At 41.3% G+C, this 23393-nt stretch overlaps 1 protein-coding gene across 1 annotated transcript in view; it reads left to right on the forward strand.

Moving 5' to 3' along the window:
- The window catches only part of LOC100424819 (histone-arginine methyltransferase CARM1-like), a 255681-nt gene that overhangs the window by 226933 nt on the left and 5355 nt on the right, over window positions 1-23393 (forward strand). The window contains 5 exon segments of the mRNA XM_077966419.1: window positions 11229-11310; window positions 12632-12731; window positions 16318-16405; window positions 18814-18894; window positions 18896-18949. Of these exon segments, the coding sequence (XP_077822545.1) occupies window positions 11229-11310; window positions 12632-12731; window positions 16318-16405; window positions 18814-18894; window positions 18896-18949 (405 nt within the window).

Raw genomic sequence — 23393 nt, forward strand, 5'->3', positions numbered from 1 at the left:
ACAGGTGGCTATGGGCCCGCCCAGGGAAAAGCACCCCAAGTTCCCCTCAGGTCAGGGTGACTGGCCGCCCAGCCCTCAGGTTTCAGACCCTCCCTGGCTTGAAGATGAGGCTTCACTGGGGACCCAACCCCTTCTGCCCAGGAGGCTTGTCTGTCTCCCACCACTGTTCATGCCTTCATGCCAAGGGGCACCTGCAGGCCAGTGCCAGGCTGTCCTCAGCCACCTCTAAGCCTCCCTTTCATGTTTGTCAGAGCCCAAAGTCTGCAGGAGGTCAAGGGGCAGGGGGCCGGTGTGTCAGCACTGCCGTAATCATGTGCACACCTGGCCAGACTGCAACAGCGCCTGGACTTGGCCCCAACTTAAGTCCAAAATCGAAGTGGACACCAACAGCAGGGAGAAGCCAGGCAGCAGCAGCAGGAACTTCCTAGCCTACAGGGGGCAAGGGGATCCTCCTAGGCCCCCAAGAATGCAGAGATGTCTGGGTCTGCAGCCACCCTACAGCAGCTGCAGCTGTACCCTAGAAGTTCTTGCTCCAACTTGGAAGGGCTGGGCTCTCGCCTGTCTCCAGGTCCCACCAGCTCCATGGAACGTGCAGCCCCCGGTGGTGCTTCCTTGCAGCCTGGGGCGGGGGCTTCATGTCCTCACTGGGCCCAGGCCTGCGTCTGGGGCAGAGGTGATGTCACGAGTTCTCCCTGTGGCCCCAGTGCTCAGGGGTGCCCCTGGGACTCCCCCTCGTCCCGCTTGCTAACTCCTGTCCCTTTGAACAGTGTCTGGTTCACCCACTGGGCTGAAACTCTCCAATGAACAGGACACGCCCCCTGCCTCAGTACAGCCTGGCCGGCTCACGGCCATGCCTGGGCTTAGGGGGCGCCTCCAGGAGCAGATGGCAGGCGCGGGGCCTGATCATCAGGATTGTCTGGCTTGGTGGTCACCTTAATGTGGGGCACGTCCTGGGGATACCATCTCAGGAGGCCCCTTACAGAGCCTTTTCCTGAGGCGCAGGAACCTGGCGCCATCGGCGGGTTGGGTGCAGTGGCCATGTCACTGGGCAGGTCCTCGAAGTGGGTGCCACTCCCACTTCTTGTCCTGGGCCCCTGAAGCGGGGCCCCAGCTCCACATCTGGGGCCCGGGCCCCATGATCCGCATGCAAGCGCGGCACCGCCCTGGGCCCAGCTCTGCCTCGGGGACCGTCTCTGCCCATTTTTCTCTGCCTGACCTCACTGCTCTCCCTCCAGCGGGTGGCTCGGCCCAGCCCCATTCCCGGGGTTCCCAGGGGTGGGTTCTCAGGGCAGCAGGTTCCGGGGGCGCTCCCAGTGGCAGGCTCCAGGGGCTGCCCACCTCAGCATCTGTACCTGAGGGCCCACGACCTACTCCTGTACCCCACTGCAGCCGGCGTCGGGGTAGCGGCTGCTTGGCACAGGCTGCTGCTGCTATTATCACCATACTGACCACCGCCTAGTATTAAACAAGAGATTGCTGGCTCTCTCAGGACCGTCTTCAAAAGATCAAATGAACTACATCTCAGGACAGTTTATACAGGGAGATAAATGAATTTATACACTGGCTTTTATCTCCTCATTTATCAAATACTCATCCTGCCGACATTAACTAGCCTTCTGGGTCTTATGGCATCTCATACCCAAAGTTAACAGGGATGCCCCAGGGTAGGAGGAGAGAGGCACATTGTGCAGGCCTGGGGTGAGACATTGTTGCACTGTGCCCATGCAAGGTCAGAGGAGCCCATCCTTTGGCACAGTTGGTGCAGAACACATGGCTGAGGTTTCCAGAGACAGGTAAGAAAGATCTGGGATGGCACTTAAAAGGTGATATACCACCGAAGGCACCAAACGACATTTTCCAGTTCCCTTTTCAGAGTATTATGCATGGATAGTATGCATCTGTCAGACTTGACCAGAGCAAAGTCAATTGAGTGAAATCAGGGATCCCAGCGGTGAATGGCCTCTAGTCAGTTGTTTTTTACAGAAATCGGAGGTCTGTGTTTGCAAAGGATGAGGGAAGATAAATGTATGTAGAATATTGCCACAGGCAATGAGAGCTCCCTTTTTGTTCCTTTCTACTCTGAGTCTACCAAATACCTTGTTGGCCATGGTACTACTGAGAAACATTATTTTTAAAGAAATCCATTCTACTGAGTGGACAAGCTGCCGAAGTCTACTGTGAAGGTAATGAACGATTTGTTCGTAGCCTAATTATGCATCAACCTAAATTTCCCACTAAAGTTTCTTTTGCATAGTTAGAGTTTTAGGCCTTCTGGTCATTCCCAAAAGTATATTTGACCCTGATGGTCACTAGTTTATAGAAATACTATGAAGATCAAATAAAAATATTTCAAATTAGCATATGAGATAACCAAAATTTTTTCAGAAGTCAAGTAAACAGCACAAAATGTCACAGAGAAGGAACTTTTGTAGGAATATTACCGTAACTGAAAAATCATGTCAGTATTTTCATGTGCCACCGTCCTTATCCCATTCATATTTCAGTGATTTCTTGGTCTCTAATCCTCTTTCAGTTGCCTAGTACTCATTCTTGATATGTCCTCTGCATCTCTGTTTATATCTGCAGCTCTTGAACTCATCTGGCTTTTGCTCTTAGGATAAGCCTTGATTTCTGTATTTATCTTGTTTCATAATGTTTGTCAAACTCATGGCTCTTTTATAATATTCTGCCTCGATCAAGTTCATGCCTTTTTTATACATCCTGACTTGTGTTGTCAGGGATATGCAGTATTCCCATCCCCTGGCCCAATTATGGGTTGTAACAATTTAGTTCAGTCCTGGTAGAACTAGGACTTCACTGAACCAGGCAAAGCTATTCTCTCAGAATTGTATGTACATAGTGCGGTGCATAAAGACCCATTAATTTTTTTCAGTTAAGACACTTTTTAAGTGGCCAAAAGTCACACAAAAAGTCACTTAGGGAAAAAGAGTATTTCTGACTAATGTATCTGAAAAGTCTAAGGATAGATTCAGCTTCTCAGACGTAAATGGATTTCAAGGCACTTATATTGGATCCTGGTCTCTCTATCTCACTCAGCTTGGCTCCATTCTTAGGTAACTTTCCCCTCATGGCAGCAATGTGTTTTCTAGAGAATCTAGATTTATAGACTCATAGCTCCATCACCACTTCTCCTTTGCCACAGTTTAAACAAAAGTCATAGGCTTGACTCTCATTGGGTCACATGCTTAACCCTAAGTCTATCACCAAGGCTAGGGTGATAAGACACTGCGACTGGCCAAGACTGAGCCACATGTTGAAAGCATAGTCAAGACCACCTAAACCACAAGAACTGTGAGTAAGAAAGAGATGCCTAACAGAAAAAAATCTGGTGCTGTTACTGCAAGGGCAGCCATTCGCCAGGTAGAACAGACATGAGATAACCATCATAGTTGCCTTGACTGACTCATTCTTCCTTTCAATATGGCTTTCATAGGTCCAATTCTTAGGCCAACCACTATAATATCTAGATTTAGCTTGACACACCTGAGAATGCTCCACAGATTTCTTTACAGAATCACAGACTTTCCCTTACTTTTTACCAAAGAGTCATGGTCTGAAGTGCACCTGTTTTCCCTCTCTCATTTATACTTAAAAAAAAAAAAAAAAATTACAAATACAAAAAAATATCTAACTATAGCATATGGCAAACACAAGCCACACTACTTTGCTGGTGTTTAAACCAGTAAAATCAGAGACATAATGAGCACACATCTTTGCACAGATACCACTTTCCACAGTGGTTGATATGCCAGCAGTCGGCTGGGGTGGAAAATTGTATCAAATCGAAATCACAGTGAGAGATCACCTCACACCCTTCAGGATGGCTATTATTGAAAAAAATAAGACAAGTGTTGGTGAGTATGTGGAGAAAATGGTACCTTCGTGCATTGTTAACAGGAATGAAATTGTACAGCTGCTATGAAAAAATATATGTAGGTTATTCAAAAATTTAAAAATAAAACTACCATATGATTCAGCAATCCCACTTTCGGGTATTTATCCAAAAGAATTGAAATCAGGATCTTTAAGAGATGTTAGTACTCCTATATTCATTGCAGCACTATTCACAATCGCCAAGATATGGAAACAGCCTAAGTGTCCATCAACAGATGAATGGATTTTAAAAATGTGGTATATACATACAGTAGAATGTATTTTGCCTTAAAAAGAAGGCAGATTCAGCCATGGAAAAGAATGAGGTCATGTGTTTTGTGGGAATATGGACGGAGCTAGAGGCTATTATCCTTAGTAAACTAATGCAGGAACAGAAAACCAAATACTGTGTATTCTCACTGATAAGTGGGAGCTAAATGATGAAAACTTATGAACACAAAGAAGGAAACAACTGACACTGGGGTCTGCTTGAGGGTGGAGGGTTGTGGGGAGAGGAACAGAAAAGATAACTATTGGTTACTGCACTTAATTCACAAGTGATGAAATAATCCGTACAACAAACACTCATGACATGAGTTTACCTGTGTAATGAACATTCACATGTACCTCCAAACCTAAAATGAAAGTTTAAAAAAAATAAAATCATACAGGAAACATTGTCAAATATTAAAAACAGAAGGCAGAACATGGCAGCGTGTCTGTAATATGTGACAAGGTAGATGAACCTTGAGGACATTATGCTAAATGAAATAAGCCAGTCATAGAAAGACAAATACTGCTTGATCCTATGTATATGAGGTATTTAAAATAGTCAAGTTTATAGACTCAAAGAGTAGAATGGTGATTACCAGCAGCTGGAGGAAACATGGAGCATTACTAATCAATGAGCATAAAGTTTTAGTCAATCATGATAAAAATAAGTAGAGCTCTGCTCTACAACATTGTACCTATAGTCAAAAATAATGTATCCTAACTCAAAGATTTGGTAAGAGAGTAGATCTTACAAGTGTTTTTGCCACAATTAACACATAAAATAACCATATAGAATTTAATTTTAAAAGAAGTTTGTCAAAAACAACCAAGCCTCAAGTCCTGCTGTATACAAGGAACGTATAAGAAATCAAATAAAGATGCAATTTATTCCTAGACACACACCCTTCTCCTACTAGGAACTCCCAACCATACTCCTATGCCACATTTTCAACATTCTTTGTGGCTGTAGTGACATTTTTGAATCTTTGCTTTTGTTTCCTAGTTCTTGGGGTTACATACGTCTCCCATCAGGTTAGTGTACACTTGGTTGTTAATTCTGGTAGAGCACAGTACATTAAGACACAAAAGTTGCTTAACTGTCAAACAGCACAACCTGGATTCCCCTCCCCCAACACCATCCCACTTCTCTCTCTCTCTCATTTATCTTCTACCTTCCTTCTTTTTTTTACAAAGGAAGAAAACTTCTTAATAGGGATGAGCAGCTTTTTTGTCAGAATAGAATAAAGACAAGATTCTTCTTAAAGTGTCTGATTTATATGAACTGTATTTTTAGGCATTTCCAGATGTTGCATGCATGATGGTTGTGGTGTTGGTAAATGTGAAGGATTTCCCACATGAAGAATGGTAGGAATTGGGAATGTGAACTCGGGAGAAAAAAACACCCAGACCCTCTCTCTTATGTGCTCATAAAGACACCCTAAATTAACTTAGAAAATAGAAGCCACAGCTGATGAAAACAATGGAAACTATTCCTAGCTCCCCATTCAACAGATTAGTTGCCTGATCAATCTCCCTGACCCCCTGACACACACGATGTATCTCAGGAGACCACGAGAGATGCCAGATTTTATCTGCTTTAATTATTTTATGATGCATTGCAGAAGGATATTTAAAATTTCTAAGAATTAGAAATATGAAATATGGTCCAGCCAGAATTTTTTTAAAAACCCAGGCAGTGGGCTCTTTGCCCACAGCTTTCCATCTGCCCCAGAAATGGTGCCCATCTGCACCACACTGTTTGTGGCTTATGGGTTTTAATTGGTACTGAACATGCAAAGCAAATGGCACAGACGCATCATCCTCTTTGAGAGCTGAGGTGGTATTCAGTGGATAGACGGAAGTTTTCAATTCAGTCATGCCATGTGGAGGACTGTCTTTGCCCTTGGAGTTTTCTTTTTGGCCAATAATCTTTTTGGCCAAGAATCTACTTGGTCAAGAATCTAGAACAACTAACTTAGTACCCAACCCTGGTTGCACTTTAGAATCACCTGTTTAGCTGTGGAAATAAACAGGCACTAGGACTATCCCTAGATCAAATGTATCACAATTCAGAGGCATCAGTACTTTTAAAAATTTTCCAATAAAGTCTAAAAACCATAGTTTTCTAAGCTATTGAAAAATTTTCTCTCTGTCTCTCCCTCCTTCTCCCCCTCCCTCTCCTTCTCTCATTCTTTCACTCATCTCCTTTTCTTCCTCCCTCCTTCAAATATAAGTTTGGTGCAAAAGTAATGGCAAAACCTGCGACTCCTTTTGCATCAACCTAATAATAGGCTGTTGTGACATGATTATTTCCCCAAGAACCCTCCCATTGTCGTTCTGTTAAAGCCATTTAAATCTACAGTGTTCTATTTCCAGACATTTTCTAGGATTATAGGAGGCTTGTTTTCAATATATGTGTTTATAAAATGATGTGAAGCACCATTTGGCTTTACCAGTGGGCCAGCTTGGCTCTGGCCCTTGGTAGAAGCAGAAGATTAGGAATTGAGTGATGAAGCTGAAGAAACTTGGCCAAATGACTTTTCCCATTTCCTCTTCATTGTCATTGATGCCTGTACCCACATATAGGGCCATTTAGAGTACCAAGCCCTCCAGTTCATTCCAGTTCATTCACTGATTAATTTATTCATTAAATAAATAAATGTGGACAGATCTTTTTCACCCTAACAATATTCCTGGCCCCATGCTAAGTGTTAAGTATACTCTGATGAATAAGAAAATTCTTCTGCTTTTACGTGAATGAAGCATAGATACTTAATCGTAACACAAGGTTTTGCATTCTTAAATGGAAATTTTTGAACACAGTCTTATTATTATACTTTGTGTTCTGGGGTACATGTGCAGAACATGCAGGTTTGTTACATAAGTATACATGTGCCATGGTGATTTGCTGCACCCATCAACCCCTGTCATCTACATTAGATATTTCTCCTAATGCTATCCCTCCCCCTACCTCCCACCCCCTGACAGGCTCCTGTGTGTGGTGTTCCCCTCCCTGTGTCCATGTGTTCTCACTGTCCAAATCGCACTTATGAGAACATGTGGTGTTTGGTTTTCTGTTCTTGTGTTAGTTTGCTGAGAATGATGGTTTCCAGCTTCATCCACATCCCTGCAAAGGACATGAACTCATCCTTTTTTATGGATGCATAGTATTCCATGGTGTATATGTGCCACATTTTCTTTATTCAGTCTATCATTGATGGGCGTTTGGGTTGGTTCCAAGTCTTTGCTATTGTGAACAGAGCCACAATAAACATGCATGTGCATGTGTCTTTATAGTAGAATGGTTTATTAATCCTTTGGGTATATACGCAGTAATGGGATTGCTGGGTCAAATGGTATTTCTAGTTCTAGATCCTTGAGGAATCGCCACACTGTCTTCCACAATGTTTGAACCAATTTACACTCCCACCAACAGTGTAAAAGCATTTCTGTTTCTCCACATCCTCTCCATCATCTGTTGTTTCCTGACTTTTTAATGATCACCATTCTAACTGGCATGAGATGGTATCTCATTGTGTCTTGATTTGCATTTCTCTAATGACCAGTGATGATGAGCTTTTTTTCATAAGTTTGTTGGCTGATAAATGTCTTCTTTTGAGAAGTGTCTGTTCATATCCTTTGCCCACTTTTCGATGGGGTTGTTTTTTTCTTGTAAATTTGTTTAAGTTCTTTGTAGATTCTGGATATTAGCCCTTTGTCAGATGGATAGATTGCAAAAATTTTCTCCCATTCTTTAGGTTGCCTGTTCACTCTGATGATAGTTTCATTTGCTGTGCAGAAGCTCTTTAGTTTAATTAGATCCCATTTGTCAATTTTGGCTTTTGGTGTTTTAGTTATGAGGTCTTTGCTCATGCCTATGTCCTGAATGGTACTGCCTAGGTTTTCTTCTAGGGTTTTTATGGTTTTAGGTCTTACGTTTAAGTCTTTCATCCATCTTGAGTTAATTTTTGTATAAGGTATGAGGAAGGGATCCAGTTTCAGCTTTCTGCATATGGCTAGCCAGTTTTCCCAACGTTTATTAAACAGGGAATCCTTTCCCTATTGCTTGTTTTTGTCAGATTTGTCAAAGACCAGATAGCTGTAGATGTGTGGTGTTATTTCTGAGGCCTCTGTTCTGTTCCATTGGTCTATATATCTGTTTTGGTGCCAGTACCGTGCTGTTTTGGTTACTGTAGCCTTGTAATAAAGTTTGAAGTCAAGTAGCATGATGCCTCCAGCTTTGTTCTTTTTGCTTAGGATTGTACTGGCTATGTGGGCCCCTTTTTTTGTTCCATGTGAAATTTAAAGTAGTTTTTTCCAATTCTGTGAAGAAAGTCAATGGTAGTTTGATGGGGATAGCATTGAGTCTGTAAATTACTTTCAGCACCATGGCCATTTTAATGATATTGACTTTTCCTATCCATAAGCATGGGATGTTTTTCCATTTGTTTGTGTCCTCTCTTATTTCCTTGAGTAGAGGTTTGTTGTTCTCCTTGAAGAGGTCCTTCACATCCCTTGTAAGTTGTTTTCCTAGGTATTTTATTCTCTTTGTAGCAATTGTGAATGGGAGTTTGACAAAATTCAACAGCCCCTCCTGCTAAAAACTCTCAATAAACTAGGTATTCATAGAACGTATCTCAAAATAATAAGAGCTATTTATGACTAACCCACAGCCAATATCATACTGAATGGGCAAAAGCTGGGAACATTCCCTTTGAAAACCGGCACAAGACAAGGATGCCCTCTCTCACCGCTCCTATTCAACATAGTATTAGAAGTTCTGGCCAGGGCAATCAGACAAGAGAAAGAAATAAAGGGTATTGAATTAGGAAAAGAGGAAGTCAAATTGTCTCTGTTTGCAGATGACATGATTGTATATTTAGAAAACTCCGTCATTTCAGCCCAAAATCTCCTTAAGCTGATATGCAGCTTCAGCAAAGTCTCAGGAACAAAATCAACTTGCAAAAATCACAAGCATTCCTATACACCAATAACAGTGAGCCGAGTCTTAAAGACTAAATAGGAATTAACAGGGCAAAAAAGGAAAAGGGGCATTCCGGGTAGAGGGGAAAACAACCAAAAGCTCAGAGGTGAGAAATTGTACAATCCCTGTAAGAGTGTGTGAGTGTTCAATGGGGCTCAAGTTTGGCTTGCATGTTGAGGGCTGGCTGCTGACTAATAGCATCAGGCTTCTTTCCTCACTGCTGCCTGTGAGCACATTTGAGGCTTTCACTTTTGATATAGAGCCTCGCTTTGGATGATCCTTTCAACAAAATCTAACTGCATCCTAATTTTTTATGTTTATTCCATGTTTCTGTGTTTTTTTTCTTTCTTTCTTCCCTACAGGCTGGTGGATATTGGGTTTGGGGAGGGTGAGGACTGATGAATTGAGTTCCCATTTGATTCACAGACTATATGGCACACATAAAACACACCCTTATTAGGGAATCTTAATGAGGGATACAGGCTTTCAACCTCTAGTGATAAGGTTGCCAAGCTTTTCTGGAGTTTGGGCCTGGGAATCTGAATTCTTAACAGGCTCCCCAAAGTGAACTCAGCACAGTCAGATTGGACAGCACTTCCCTAGTGCCCAGTGCTGATCTGAGAAGGTACATTTAGGGCGTACTAGCTAACACTTATCTAGTAGTAACAAATGCCAAGAATCATTCAAAGTGCTTTTTAAAAATTAACTCAACCCTCATAAGAACCCTAAAAGGCAAGCTTGTAACTATGTCCATTTTAGAGATAAGGAAACTGGTGCACAGAGTTCAAATGACTTGTCTGAATTGCACAGCTAGTCAGTGGCAGAACTGGAATCAAAGCTACTCTGATTTCATACCCTAGATTGCTTTCCTGAATTTTCAAGGCCATTAGCCAAGCTGATACGAAATACCTGCTATGCTCCAGGCACAGTCTATATTGCAGCAGATACATAAAAGTATTAGGTCGGTGCAAAAGTAATTGGGGTTTTTGCTACTACTTTTAATGGCAAAAACCACAATCACTTTTGCACCGACCCAATACAACAGAGCCAGTGGTGTGCTGGTAAACACGTTATATCTGGTTCTCTGGGTGGGGGGAGGGGTGGAGACATGATATGTAATGTTTGTCAGTTTCTATGGTTCAGATGTCACTGACCATGGAATTGGGAAGAAATGTGCACAGTGGGCTCTGATAAGCTGTTATGAGCTGGCTCCAGATCACCACATGATACATCCCCTGCTCACTTGTGACTTGCTGCCTGGTGTCAGCTATCACCACAAATGCCATCATGAAGGTACCAGCCAGTGGCTAGGGAAGAACAGAGAAGGAAAATCTATTTTCTCAAACAGCAGGAGTGTCAAGCGGCTTTGGAGAGCTAAAGTCGTGCTCTTGGTTGGGATAGTGGGAGGACCAAGGAAACTGCATTTCAGCACTTGAACAGCACAGCACAGAGCCGGGGGCCACCCATCGGGGGAGATCAAGGGTAGGAGCTCAAAGGCCTTCCTACCCCCAAATATCCTTCTTGATAATCTCCTTACAAATTTATTTACTTGTTTAGAGACACAGTCTCACTCTGTCACCCATGCTGGGGTGCGGTGGCATGTTCTGGGCTCACTACAACCTCCGCCTTCCAGGTTCAAGCAATTCTCCTGCCTCAGCCTCCCAAGTAGCTGGGACTATAGGTACCTGCCACCACGCATGGCTAATTTTTGTAATTTTAGTAGAGATGAGGTTTCACCATGTTTCCCAGGCCTGTCTCGAACTCCTGAGCTCAAGTGATCCTCCCACCTCAGCCTCCCAAAGTGCTGGGATTACAGGGATGAGCCCAATTTATTTCAACTCAACTTGTTTTCCCTTTCTTTCTCTCCCAACCGCATGTCAAATACAGGTCTGCAAATTTTCTAGGGAGAATTTCCTGCCACACCCTATAGACCAGCTGCCCTTCATATGTGCAAACATTCTCCGCAGGGCTAACGCAGAGGACCCATGAGGCAGCCTTATAGCACATAACAGCTATGGGGGGCCTGGGGACTCAGATGACAGACAAGATGCATGGTGATTTTTTTGTGGTATTTTAGTTACCAGCAATGTTTCTATGGGGTCAACCTGTCCAGTCTCCGGGGTGCAGCAGTGGATGAATACTTCAGGCAGCCAATAGTAGTAAGTGTGCTCTCTTTTCAGGCTTTCTCCCATGTTTATATATTGATTCATTCACTCATTCACTCATTCACTGGCGTGCACTGCGCTGCCAGGTTCTGTGCTAAGCCATCACAGAATAGGAGAAAGAGTTCCCTAGAGCACTATGTGTTCAAGTCTTCCAGCTCTAATCTCCTCCATCAATTAAGAAAATCGGCAGAGAATGATACTATTGAAAGCAAGAAAATTTTTAAACTACCTTTCAGTAAGTAACTTGTAGTTCCCCACTGCCCTGACCCACCCCATACGCAACTCAGCCCTTACATTTGTTCAATAATTCACATCCTTCCTTTCATTCTAGTGGCCCAAAACATAATAGAAGAGCAAGCATTATCTAACAGCTTAGAGCAGGAGCTTTGCCGTTAATCAGATTTAAATTTCAGCCATGGCCCCGTTTTGCTGTGTAACGTTGGAAAACTTTAAGTTTGCATCATCTGAAATTCTTTCAGTTGTAAGTAGAAGAAAAATCAAATTGGCTTAAGCTAAAATTGAATGACTGTCTTTCAAAAATTACAAAGCCTAGAGACAGAGTTTGCTTCTGGGACGTGTTGCAGGATCTCCAAAAATGTCACCAGGATGTGATTTTTCTATCCTTATCAATTATCTCTACTTCCTCTGATTTAACACTTTTCCTAGACAGGCTTTCCCTTCGTGGTAACAAGATGGCTACAGAAACTCCAGCCTCTGATTTTTACGACTCTAAATTCCACAGGAGAGCCTGCCTTTTCCTAATAACTTAAGTCAAAAGCTCCAGATTTAGTTTAGGTAGTTTAGTTAGTTATCCTACCTTGGATTATGTGCTCATCTATGAACCAATCACTGTCTTCAGGGGAAAAGTAGTGCTCTGACTTGCTGATCTGGGGTCATATGCCACATCTTTTACCGAGGGTATACTAAGTTCACATGGAACTTTTTGGACAGAATGTGGAGAAGAGATAAACCCGCACTGCTAAATAAATTCTGGATAGTCAGAAACACACACACACACACACACACACACACACACACACCCCCCAAATGCCTGCTCCAGAGATTTTTAAAGAGTAAATGATACATCCTAGTAAAGCCCTTAGCACTTAGTAAAGCATGAAAAGCACTCAGTGCTTAACATAGTAGGTACTCATTTTTTATTGTTTTTATTGTTAACATTATTCTCATTAAGCTCATGCTTTCTAAATTCCAACTCCTGATGACTTAAAATTACAGAAGAAAAGCTAGACTGCAAATTTCCTTGAGCTCAGTTTATCTTGGCAGAAAGGTAACATCTTTGATTTTTTCCCCCAAGGACACATTCGATGTTAGGATTTTGATGACTCAAATAGTCAAATACACAGTAAACTTTATGGATGCAGAAGAGGAAGATCTACACAGATTTGTGCAAATCAGTGTTGCTCTTGATGTTTAAAATCTTCTCTCTACATCTCCCACCCACAAAACTTCATTGCAGACTTTTGCTACTCACACAGGGGAGAGATTTTAGATATTGGTCACATATGGGAATGATGCGTCAGTATTAGTTTCATTTATTGCTAAATAAAGATAATGATGTTTCCTTCCTAGGATATTATCCCCATTTTATGGATGACACATAGGAGGCAAAGTGGAATGATAGGTTGCATAAAGTCACAGAACTAAAAATTGTATTAATTGGAACTAGGATTTGAACCTTTCAGAAGGCTCCAAAGTCTGGGCTTTTAGCCACTCTGCTTTGTGCCTCTAAAGTGACGGCATATATGTGAATGCACTTAGGGCCAGTGAATGTATTAAGGACAAGCAAAGAGCTACAACTTGTTAGGTGCTTTCTCCATACTAGGTACCGTGCTAAGTGTTTTAGAGGCACCAGCTGATTTTTAAAGAGGGCACTCAATAAATATTCATTTCTGTCCTCTTCCCCTCCACTTGAAAAGACTCTGAAATGAGAATTCCTACCTTGACTTGGCTCCATTTTTTTAGATGGGGGTGTGAATCCTTTTGGGGTGACCTTTCATTAATATTTTGTCTTTTTCTCCCTTAGAAAATTAATAGTCATATTTGTTTTCTGGGCAAGAAAGTTAAGACTTAGCCAGGTGGTTGTTTACCTGGAGCTACTGGGGAAGCAAGGGTGAGAATTTAGAAGGTGCATCTGGCTAATGAAAAAATAATCCATCTTGATATCATGATGCACAAAGGGTATCCTGGATGTTAGGATAGGCCAGAACATGCTGCAGTAACAAAAAGAAACCTCAGTGGCTTCTAATAACACAGGTGTCTTGTTTTCTACACAATTATCCATCATGTGCTAGCTTTAGCTCTACCATGCATTACTCACACCAGTAATTGGGCCAGTGCAGCAGCTTCTATCTGAAATGATGCTGGTCACTCAGGAGAAAGAATGAGTGTGTTAAAGTATGAAAGGACAATGAAAGCTTCTGCCTGGAAACGGCACAAGTCACTTCTGTTCACATTTGATCAGTCGAAGCAAATCACAAGGCAGTACCTGAGCTCAAGTGGGTGGAAAACTGCAATCCTACCATATGCTCAGAGCAAGAGAAATGGCATCTGCAAACGACTCTAATAACTACCAAAGATCCAGAAAAAAATCGACTTTGATTAGCTTTATTTATTGCTCTGAACTACCTCCTGAATCCTAGGGAATATTTTAAAAATTATGTCTATGTGGGTTTTCCACCGATGTCATTCATTCATTTGTGCATTAATTCAACAAATGTTTATTGAGATCCTACTATGTGCCAGGTACTGTGGTGGTGCTAGCACATGTATGGAAAGTAATTTTTAAAGTCTCTATTCTTCAGGAGCTCATACTTTATCTAGGGAGATGCAAAACATGAAAAGAAATAATAACAGTCAAGACCGATAAATTCAATGTGCCAAGTACAATGGAAAACTCTAGAAATATTTTATTTTCAGGCGAGTGAAGGAAGGTAAGTCTTTGGGGACACCATGAATACAGAGAACATACAACCTCCTTTGAAAACTTCTAAAGCACTTCAGAAAATCCAACTCCTTGAAGTGATACAGCCCCAGCAATGAGCCAATAATTATGAATTACTCTAAAGTTTGCAAAGAACTCTTATATACATGTTTTTTCACTTAACATGCAGAAGAATCTTATGAGGAAAGTAGGAGAGTGATTTTGTCACCCTTCAGCAAATGCAGGTACCAAGTTTCAGGGAATTTAAATGACCTTCCAAGGTTCCACAGCTAAAATAGGTCCAGCATCTAGATTGCATTGTATCTTTCCCAATACCCTTTCTATTCCTGCTTATTCTGCATTTGGCATAAACCATAGCTACTTCTGCATGACTCTTGTTGTAGCCTAGTGGAAGTTAAATTGCCTCCCACAAAAATAAATTAACTATGAGGATGACCTTCTGAGTTCGATGTTTCCTTTGTGCTCCACTCCATTTTTAGAGGCCTGAACAACCTTTCCCTTTGAGCAGCTGTGGAAGGGAACTGTCCCTGCCCATGCTTTGGCTTCTTGAAGGATGGCTGCCCTCTGTGTCCTGAGTCATCCTCCTCTTCTCTAGTCAAACCTAGCTCCATGTAAATTTGTTTGAGTTCTTTGTAGGTTCTGGATATTAACCCTTTGTCAGATGAGTAGATTGCAAAAATTTTCTCCCGTTCTGTAGGTTGCCTGTTCACTCTGATGGTAGTTTCTTTTGCTGTGCAGAAGCTCTTTAGTTTAATGAGATCCCATTTGTCAATTTTGGCTTTTGCTGCCTTTGCTTTTGGTGTTTTAGACATGAAGTCTTTGCCCATGCCTATGTCCTGAATGGTACTACCTAGGTTTTCCTCTAGGGTTTTTATGATATTAGGTCCCCCCATCAAAAAGTGGGCAAAGGATATGAACAGACATTTCTCAAAAGAAAACATTCATACAGCCAACAGACACATGAAAAAATGCTCATCATCACTGGCCATCAGAGAAATGCAAATCAAAACCACAATGAGATACCATCTCACGCAAGTTAGAATGGCGATCATTAAAAAGTCAGGAAACAACAGGTGCTGGAGAGGATGTGGAGAAATAGGAACACTTTTACACTGTTGGTGGGATTGTAATCTAGTTCAACCATTATGGAAAACAGTATGGCGATTCCTCAAGGATCTAGAACTAGATGTACCATATGACCCAGCCATCCCATTACTGGGTATATACCCAAAGGATTATAAATCATGCTGCTATAAAGACACATGCACACGTATGTTTATTGCGGCACTATTCACAATAGCAAAGACTTGGAATCAACCCAAATGTCCATCAGTGACAGCCTGGATTAAGAAAATGTGGCACATATACACCATGGAATACTATGCAGCCATAAAAAAGGATGAGTTTGTGTCCTTTGTAGGGACATGGATGCAGCTGGAAACCATCATTCTTAGCAAACTATCACAAGAACAGAAAACCAAACACCGCATATTCTCACTCATAGGTGGGAACTGAACAATGAGATCACTTGGACTCGGGAAGGGGAACATCACACACCGGGGCCTATCATGGGGAGGGGGGAGGGGGGAGGGATTGCATTGGGAGTTATACCTGATGTAAATGACGAGTTGATGGGTGCTGACGAGTTGATGGCTGCAGCACAGCAACATGGCACAAGTATACATATGTAACAAACCTGCATGTTATGCACATGTACCCTAGAACTTAAAGTATAATAATAATAATAAAATAAAATAAAATAAAAAAACCTAGCTCCAGATGTTACATTCACCCTATGCAGTTCCAGGTCATTGCAGCAGAGTAGCGTAGTTCTTGAGGGGTTTTGTCAAGAAGTAAGCTTCTCAAATGTGCAGCACCACCCAAGCATTAATCACACACTGAGAGAACTTGGCTGCCAAGGCAAAAGTGTCCAAGAGAGAAAGAAAATATTCCTACTGATCTCACAAATATATCTAGTACATCTGTCAACAACAACAAAATAATTCCAAGTCTTTTATCTTTTTTATTTCCTTACAGAGTAGAAATTCCCTTTGTGTTTCAGATAGCACAGTCTGGGCTCATCCATGGCCTGGCGTTCTGGTTTGATGTGGCATTTGTTGGATCTCTGTGTGTATACCCCCCACCAACATTTTCTCAGTCTGCTCTACCCCATGCTATCTACTATTTGTAATCACAATTTTAAAGTGTTTAATAATTGATTTCAATGACACTAATTCTTGTTTCTCCAATTTTCAAGGAAATAAACACAGATGTTAATGTTAATTTTAGATTTTAGGAAAAAGTGAAAATGAGATGCTTTTCCATGTGTCATATCAACTCTAACTAAACTATGCAAAGCCTCTTCAGCCAAATGGATTGAGCTTTGGAGGAGTGAGAGAGGGTTTTTGCTTTTTGCACCTCTTTGGTCTTTAATAGAATCGATGGGGTGGTACCCCAAGCCTTTGCTTTTGTTTCTGACACACTGGCTTATACAATCTCTTGTATCCTGATACCTTGAATTATACTTTTCCCGGTTTCGGTTTATACTCTGGAGTCCTTTGACGATCAGGCAGATGTGTATTACTAATGCTAGTTGCAACATTAGGAAACTTCGCTATCTGTGCACCTTCCTATTGCACAGGTTTGAAAGTTGCAGGGAAAAGAGGGGAACGACTACCTACACGTTGGCTGTCACTGTTTGGTGTTCCTTGTGTGGGCTGCACCAGTCCGTGGCCCCCAAATCTCTATTCTCTTCCTGACTGCTGTACTCTCTTCCCAGGCTTTCTAGTATGTTCCAACTAGCAAAGAGATCTGGTCTGGGTCACATGCCCAGGTGGAGGAAAATGTTTACCGTGTGCTCTCCTTCATTCGTTGTGAGAATGCCCAGGCTTATCATTGTACCTGCTTAGAAAGAAATGCCCATGGGGCTGTAATACAGCTTGGGGGTCTGGGGGGAAGACTCAAGAGAGGTGACCCCTGGAAACCTTGTCAGAGCTGACAATCTGAGAAGAAGAAAATGAGGCGCAAATAACCTTGACTCCATATGAACATGTTTGTTCAAAGAATACATACATTTTCTCCTCTCTGTAATAACCCATGTAAGTGAATTTGGTCCTGTAAGGGTGAGAGAGACAAGTGTGAAGTGGCCTACCTCAAGGGGGAAGTGTCTTTTAAATTAAATGCTTTGTCTTTTTAAAAATATATATAGAGAGAAAATTTGTGAGCCAGCTTGGGCAACATAGCGAGACCCTATCTCACAAAAGGTTTTTTTAAAAATTAGTTGGGCATGGTGGTGAATGCCCGTAGTCCCAGCTACTTGGGAGGCTGAGGTGGGAGGATCACTTGAGCTCTGGGCAACAGAAAAACAGGCCTTGAAACAGGGCAGAAACCCTGTTTCAAAAAAAAAAAAAAACAGAAGAAGAAGGGGAAGGAAGATTTGCATTCTATTCTATATTACATCTGAGTATATTTTGATATAAAGGTCATTTATATTACTTAGGTAGGTAAATTACATATAATTTTTCCCCAAATCTTCTAGTCAAAATTAACCCTCTAGGAATTTGCCCCATGCTTAATGTGCCCCTTGCTCCCCTTCAGCCAGCAACCACTGCCCAACCCCTGGACAGGTGACCTTGGTGTAGAAGCACAGCAAGACTTTCTCACTTTTTCATATGAAATGAGGAAACTCCATTTAACACTCAGGCAGACACACACAGGATGTCTGAGCTGGAAGCATGGTAGACGCCATATGCTCTGGTAGTTTTTCTTGCCTCCAGAAGCCCCTTCAAGACCCCTGAACAGGTCGGCAGGAGTCAGTAAGAGGCCAGACTCCAGACATCTCCCTTTGCTGCACTATCCAAGCAAATCAGCTTCTGATTTAACCTTGTTACTTATTGGGCCTCTAATGAGCTTTGATTCAGAAATACAGGTTGCCATGGTGGCCAAGTCTATCAGTTTGAAGCATGGTTCCCCAGTTGTCCTATGTGATGTTGGGCAAATTGTTTAACCTCTCTGGGCATACTTCATAGGATGATTGTATAGATTTACTAAAATTATATACATAAACTCTTAATTCAGTACTCAGCATATGGTACTTGCGCCATAATTTTTTTTTTTTTTTTTTTGAGACCGAGTCTTTCTCTGTCACCCAGGTGTGATCTCACTCACTGCAACCTCTGCCTCCCAAGTTCAAGCTATTCTCCTGCCTCAGCCTCCCGAGTAGCTGGGACTACAGGGGCCTGCCACCATGCCCGTCTAATTTTTGTGTTTTTAGTAGAGATGGGGTTTCACCATATTGGCCAGGCTGAACTCGATCTCCTGACCTTGTGATCCGCCTGCCTTGGCCTCCCAAAGTGCTGGGATTATACAGCCATGAGCCACCGCGCCCGCCTGCTCCATAAATTGAGCTATCCTTCTCATCAAAGGCCTCTATGACTCAAAAGAACGAAAACCACTATCAACCTTAGTCTGCAGTCCAACCCATTAATGTGGGTCTGACATGTGATTGGCTTTTATCTCTTTTTCTTGCCCTACAGGGTAACGGTTTGGCTGTCAACAGCCCCAACTGAGCCTCTGACTCATTGGTACCAGGTGCGGTGCCTCCTGCAGACTCCTCTTGGCCAAGGAAGGGGAGACGCTGTCAGGGAAAATGCTGTTTGTAGCCAATAAACGGTAAGCAGGAAAGTACAGATATGTTTTCACCTCTTTTTCCTGGGCATTGAGGTCTGGGAGCAGGAAGAAGCTGGCGGGCCCCTGAGACTCCAGCATGTACAAACGGACAGCAAGCTTTCCAGAGGCCTGCCTGAGCAATGTGTGTGGTAAAGAAGAGGAGCTTCACATAACTCAAAGGCAGTGTTCTCTACCTGATCGTGGAGGAAGGAAGGAAATCCAGCAGCTCACAGGAGTATTTGCCAAGGCTTGAATGATCAAGTGTTTAAACCTTGTGTCAGCTTCCTGGACTGACTTACCTCGGTCGGTCTGGCCACATACCCCCAAATTTAGTACAATAAAATTGATCTGTATGCCGGGGAGAAAAGCATTCCAGAGGCAGTATATAGTGTCAGGAAGGACTCTGTGGAAATGGATTTCATGAGTTATCTGCAAGATTTACCTCGATTTATCTCTCATTTTTTCCATGTCCTATTTCACCTTATTGGAACTCTGCTGTGTGAGTTAGAGGATGGAAGAGTAGAGGAGTGGTTCCAAGACCTTCAGGGTATCAGGGGTACTCAGAGGTCATCTTATTCAACTTTCTTTCCTCGCTACCTCTCACTCTTCCTTCTATTTTATCTTTTGCAGATGTAACAGTCAAATTTTTATTTCAAAACTATTAAGCAGAGAAAGGCCTGTGCTTGAATACTCCTGTGACAAAGAGCTCGCCACCTCACAAACTAACTCTTTCATTTTTGAAGTCTTTATTTCTTTAATTACAAAAATCTAACATACATATAACTCAAAACTACACAAGTGTATAGAGTCCTTCTCCAGTCCCACACCTCACCCCACGCCTCTGATGTGACAGTTTGATTTGTATACTTTCAGGTGATTTTTCCGTGATGTGCCAGTAAAGAACATCATGGTGGGGCTTGTTTGTACAAGTTACACTAGAAGTCTGCAACTTAATTTTTACTTAGTAATAAGTCCTGAATCTGCACAGATAGATTTTTTTTGTTCTTTTTAATACATGCATAATAGTCCAGAGCATGGTTATACTATGATGTTTTTTTTTTTTAAAAATCTCTGATTGACTGATTCAGGTTGCTTTCAATTATTTTGGCATTGCAACAAATTCCGCACTAAACATCTTGGAACACACAGTGTGTACGGTGACATGAGTGTTTTCAAATGAGATGCCTAGAAATGGAAATGCTGAATCACAGAGTATGTACATGTTATGCTCTGGTAGATACTACTTTTCCCAATGGTTGCACCAATTTCCCCTTGCACCAGCAATAAATAAGCATGTTCATTTCTCTACATCTTTTCCTAAACTTCATGTTATCCATCTCTGTGATTTGTGTCAGTCTGATAGACCCAAAAATATTTTTTTACAGTAGCATCTTGTTTGGTTTGTATTTAAGTTTTGGTAAGGTTAGGTTATGCTTCATATGGTCCTTGGCTATTAATGTCTCCCATTTTCAACATCTCCAATTATTAAAAAATTATCCTTGCTGTTGATTCTATATCTTACTTTCTATAAATTCCACTTATTGATCTTAGTTGTGTTTCTGAACTCGAACAAAGTAAGTTGGCTGTAACCTCTAAATGGCAATTGTTCAAATATTTGGAGAGTTTTACCAAATGTCCTTCTAGCCTACCCGTCTTTAAGCTAACACCCTCAACTCCTCCCTCCCATAAGAGTGATTTTGAAATAGTTTGAAATTCTAAGTTCTCCCCCTCTGAAATACCCTGGTTATCAGTGTCCCCTTTGAAAACATTTCTTCAGAACTAATTACAGGACGACAGCATATGTGTTCTGATAAATGCTGGGATCAGAGCAATAGTAACTATTTCTGTTTTGAATCATAATAATATATTTTTAAGTTTGGGATCCATTTTACTTGAGTGTATAGTCAATTAAACACAAGAAGTGTATTTTTGCATGATTGACTTTCAAATCACATTTCTCCCTTTTCCTAGTATGCAGCTGGTCTTTTTCAACTTCCGTACAGGTTTTTGTATTTATTCCACTCATTCAATTATCTATCGTTTTTGGATCTTTACTAGAGCCAGTGGATTATTTCTTTTAAAGTTTTAGCATATTAGTGATTCCTACCATTTTATCTTTTGCAGATTTAATAGGCAAATTTAGATTTAAAAAACATTAAGTAGAAAAAAGCCAAGGATGTAATCTTTCTTCAAAGTTTGCATGTATTCAGCTTTCTTCACACCTTTTGGCTTTGGTCATGGAAGTAGCTCAAAATCCACTCACCTGTATTCATTCCCAGGCCACATTTCTCCATCTAGGTCAGAAAGAAATATAATATGACCTTTTTGGAATATGATATCTAAATAAACTTAATTTCTGACTTCACTCTCATAGCCCAGTCCAATAACTCTGCCAAAAAAAGGGAAATGAAACTAATTGAACATCGCTTTTATTGTAGTGAAACTGAGCTAGATCTCTAATTATCATGACTTTCTATCTCCTTAACCTCATTTGGGCCCCTCCTCTTCCCCCATCATGTAGCCTCAGTTATTTCTTGCATATCCTCTCAGAGTTTCATTTTAGATATAAAATTACAAAACACTGTAAAGGTAAGAATCTACTTTCTTATTTATTTCCTCCTCACTGCTTTTATACCTAAATAGTAATATTCTGTATCTGCTTTCTACGTCCTTTTTCATTTAGCAATACATCTCAAAGACATTTCCGTATCTGCACCTTAAGATCCTTCTTGTTCTCTTCCGTCTGCATCATGATCTTCCTTCATGAAAGTTATTGCTTCCTTCATACAGGTGAAGACTTCCTTATGTTTCAAAAATCGTGAGAAAATATTTGCTCACTTTTTTATATGTGCCATGGCATCATTTTACTGATACACGTTTTTCATGTGTTTGTAAATTTTACTACTTTTTTCTACTTTTTTTCCTGATCACCTCTCTCGTGCTTGTTGTTTTGATGTTATTGTTCATCAAATTATAGGACTTTTCTGGGCAGTTATTTACAGGAGGAAGTTTCTGTGGCAGAAGAAGATGTGACAGTTTTCATGCTATCGGTTTTTCTCAACTCAAACTTTTTCTTCTTCTAGGTTGCCACAGAATCACACTGCTTCCTGCAACAATGGCTCCTCTTGTATTCTTTAGGTAGTTCCACCATGCTCCAGTTCCAGGAGCATTTCTGCCCAAAGCTCTGCTCACCCCAGTTCCTGCACAAGATGTTACAAACAAGGAATATACCTTTTGCATTTCAGAAAAATGCTTCTTATTTTCAGGTGCTAAGATGTGCTGCCCCTGGGCTCTTTTGTCCCTCTTTGCACTTCTTTTGCACCTTTTCCCACATGACTAATAACCAATCTTGACTGCTTTTACAGCCCTTACACATATGTCGAAGACTGCAGATTATCTCCTTCTCCTAGTTTTACAGAAAATGAGGTTTGCCATCTGCAGAATATTTCGATTCTCCTTGTTTTTGGATAGCTTCCAGAAGGAAAAGTGGAAAATGCTGACTTATGCCATGTTCATCCTGAAAGTTACTACTTTCTTTCTAAATCTTTATCAACCATCTGTTTAATGACCAGTTCTGGGAAAAAAAAAAAAAGGAAAGCACAAAGGAGCAATAGCCAACATCTGCCTGGAATTTTGGACTTTGTCTTTTCTGCTTTTTGCAAACCAGGATAACATTATTTTTCTTTCAGATATTTATATTTTTACAGTTTCTTAGTGTATAATTTTGTGAGTGAATTTAAATCATCTTATTCTTCTATTACTTTTCTTCTGACATACCTTGTGTTTCATCCTCATGGGTAATATTTTTTCTACCCTTCTTAAAAGGTAAGAAGGAGGCAAACCATCTACTTCACACTCCTGCCCATGGCTCCTACAGCCCTGTAGTACCTCTGTTAGAGCACCTATTTATTGCTGTAATTTTCTATATGTGAGCTGCCTGAGAAGAGAGACTGAGTCTTATTCTATGGTGTATCCCTCTTTACTTAATATATTTCAGACACCCAGAAATATTGTGGAATTACTGAGTGAAGGCGTCATCAGCTGATACCCGTCTCTCATTAAGAACTTAGTCTAGCACAATTGAAAGAAGCAGCTAAAATATGGCCATGTAATGCTTTGCAAAGGAAGAAAGGAAGGGAGGAAGTTTTTAATCTTAGTAGGTTAGCACCCTTATGTAGTAAAGAGACCACAGTTTGGAGTCTGCTATGTGCTGGTTCTGTTCAGTCTCTTCTATATACTGGTTAGTACTGGAGTGATTTTGGTCAGGCTAATGAATCTAACATCCCAGTTTCCTCACCTCATCCATCACCTATAAAGTAGTATTTGTAATCCTTGTCTCATCAGACTTTTACAAATATTAAAAGAGATAAGATAGTATTTGTGATTAACACACAGTAAGCCCACAGTAAATCTTAATTCCAATTCCTCTTCCTTTATTCTCATCCTT

Source organism: Macaca mulatta, chromosome 15, assembly GCF_049350105.2.
Source record: "Macaca mulatta isolate MMU2019108-1 chromosome 15, T2T-MMU8v2.0, whole genome shotgun sequence".
Taxonomy (NCBI): Eukaryota; Metazoa; Chordata; class Mammalia; order Primates; family Cercopithecidae; genus Macaca; species Macaca mulatta.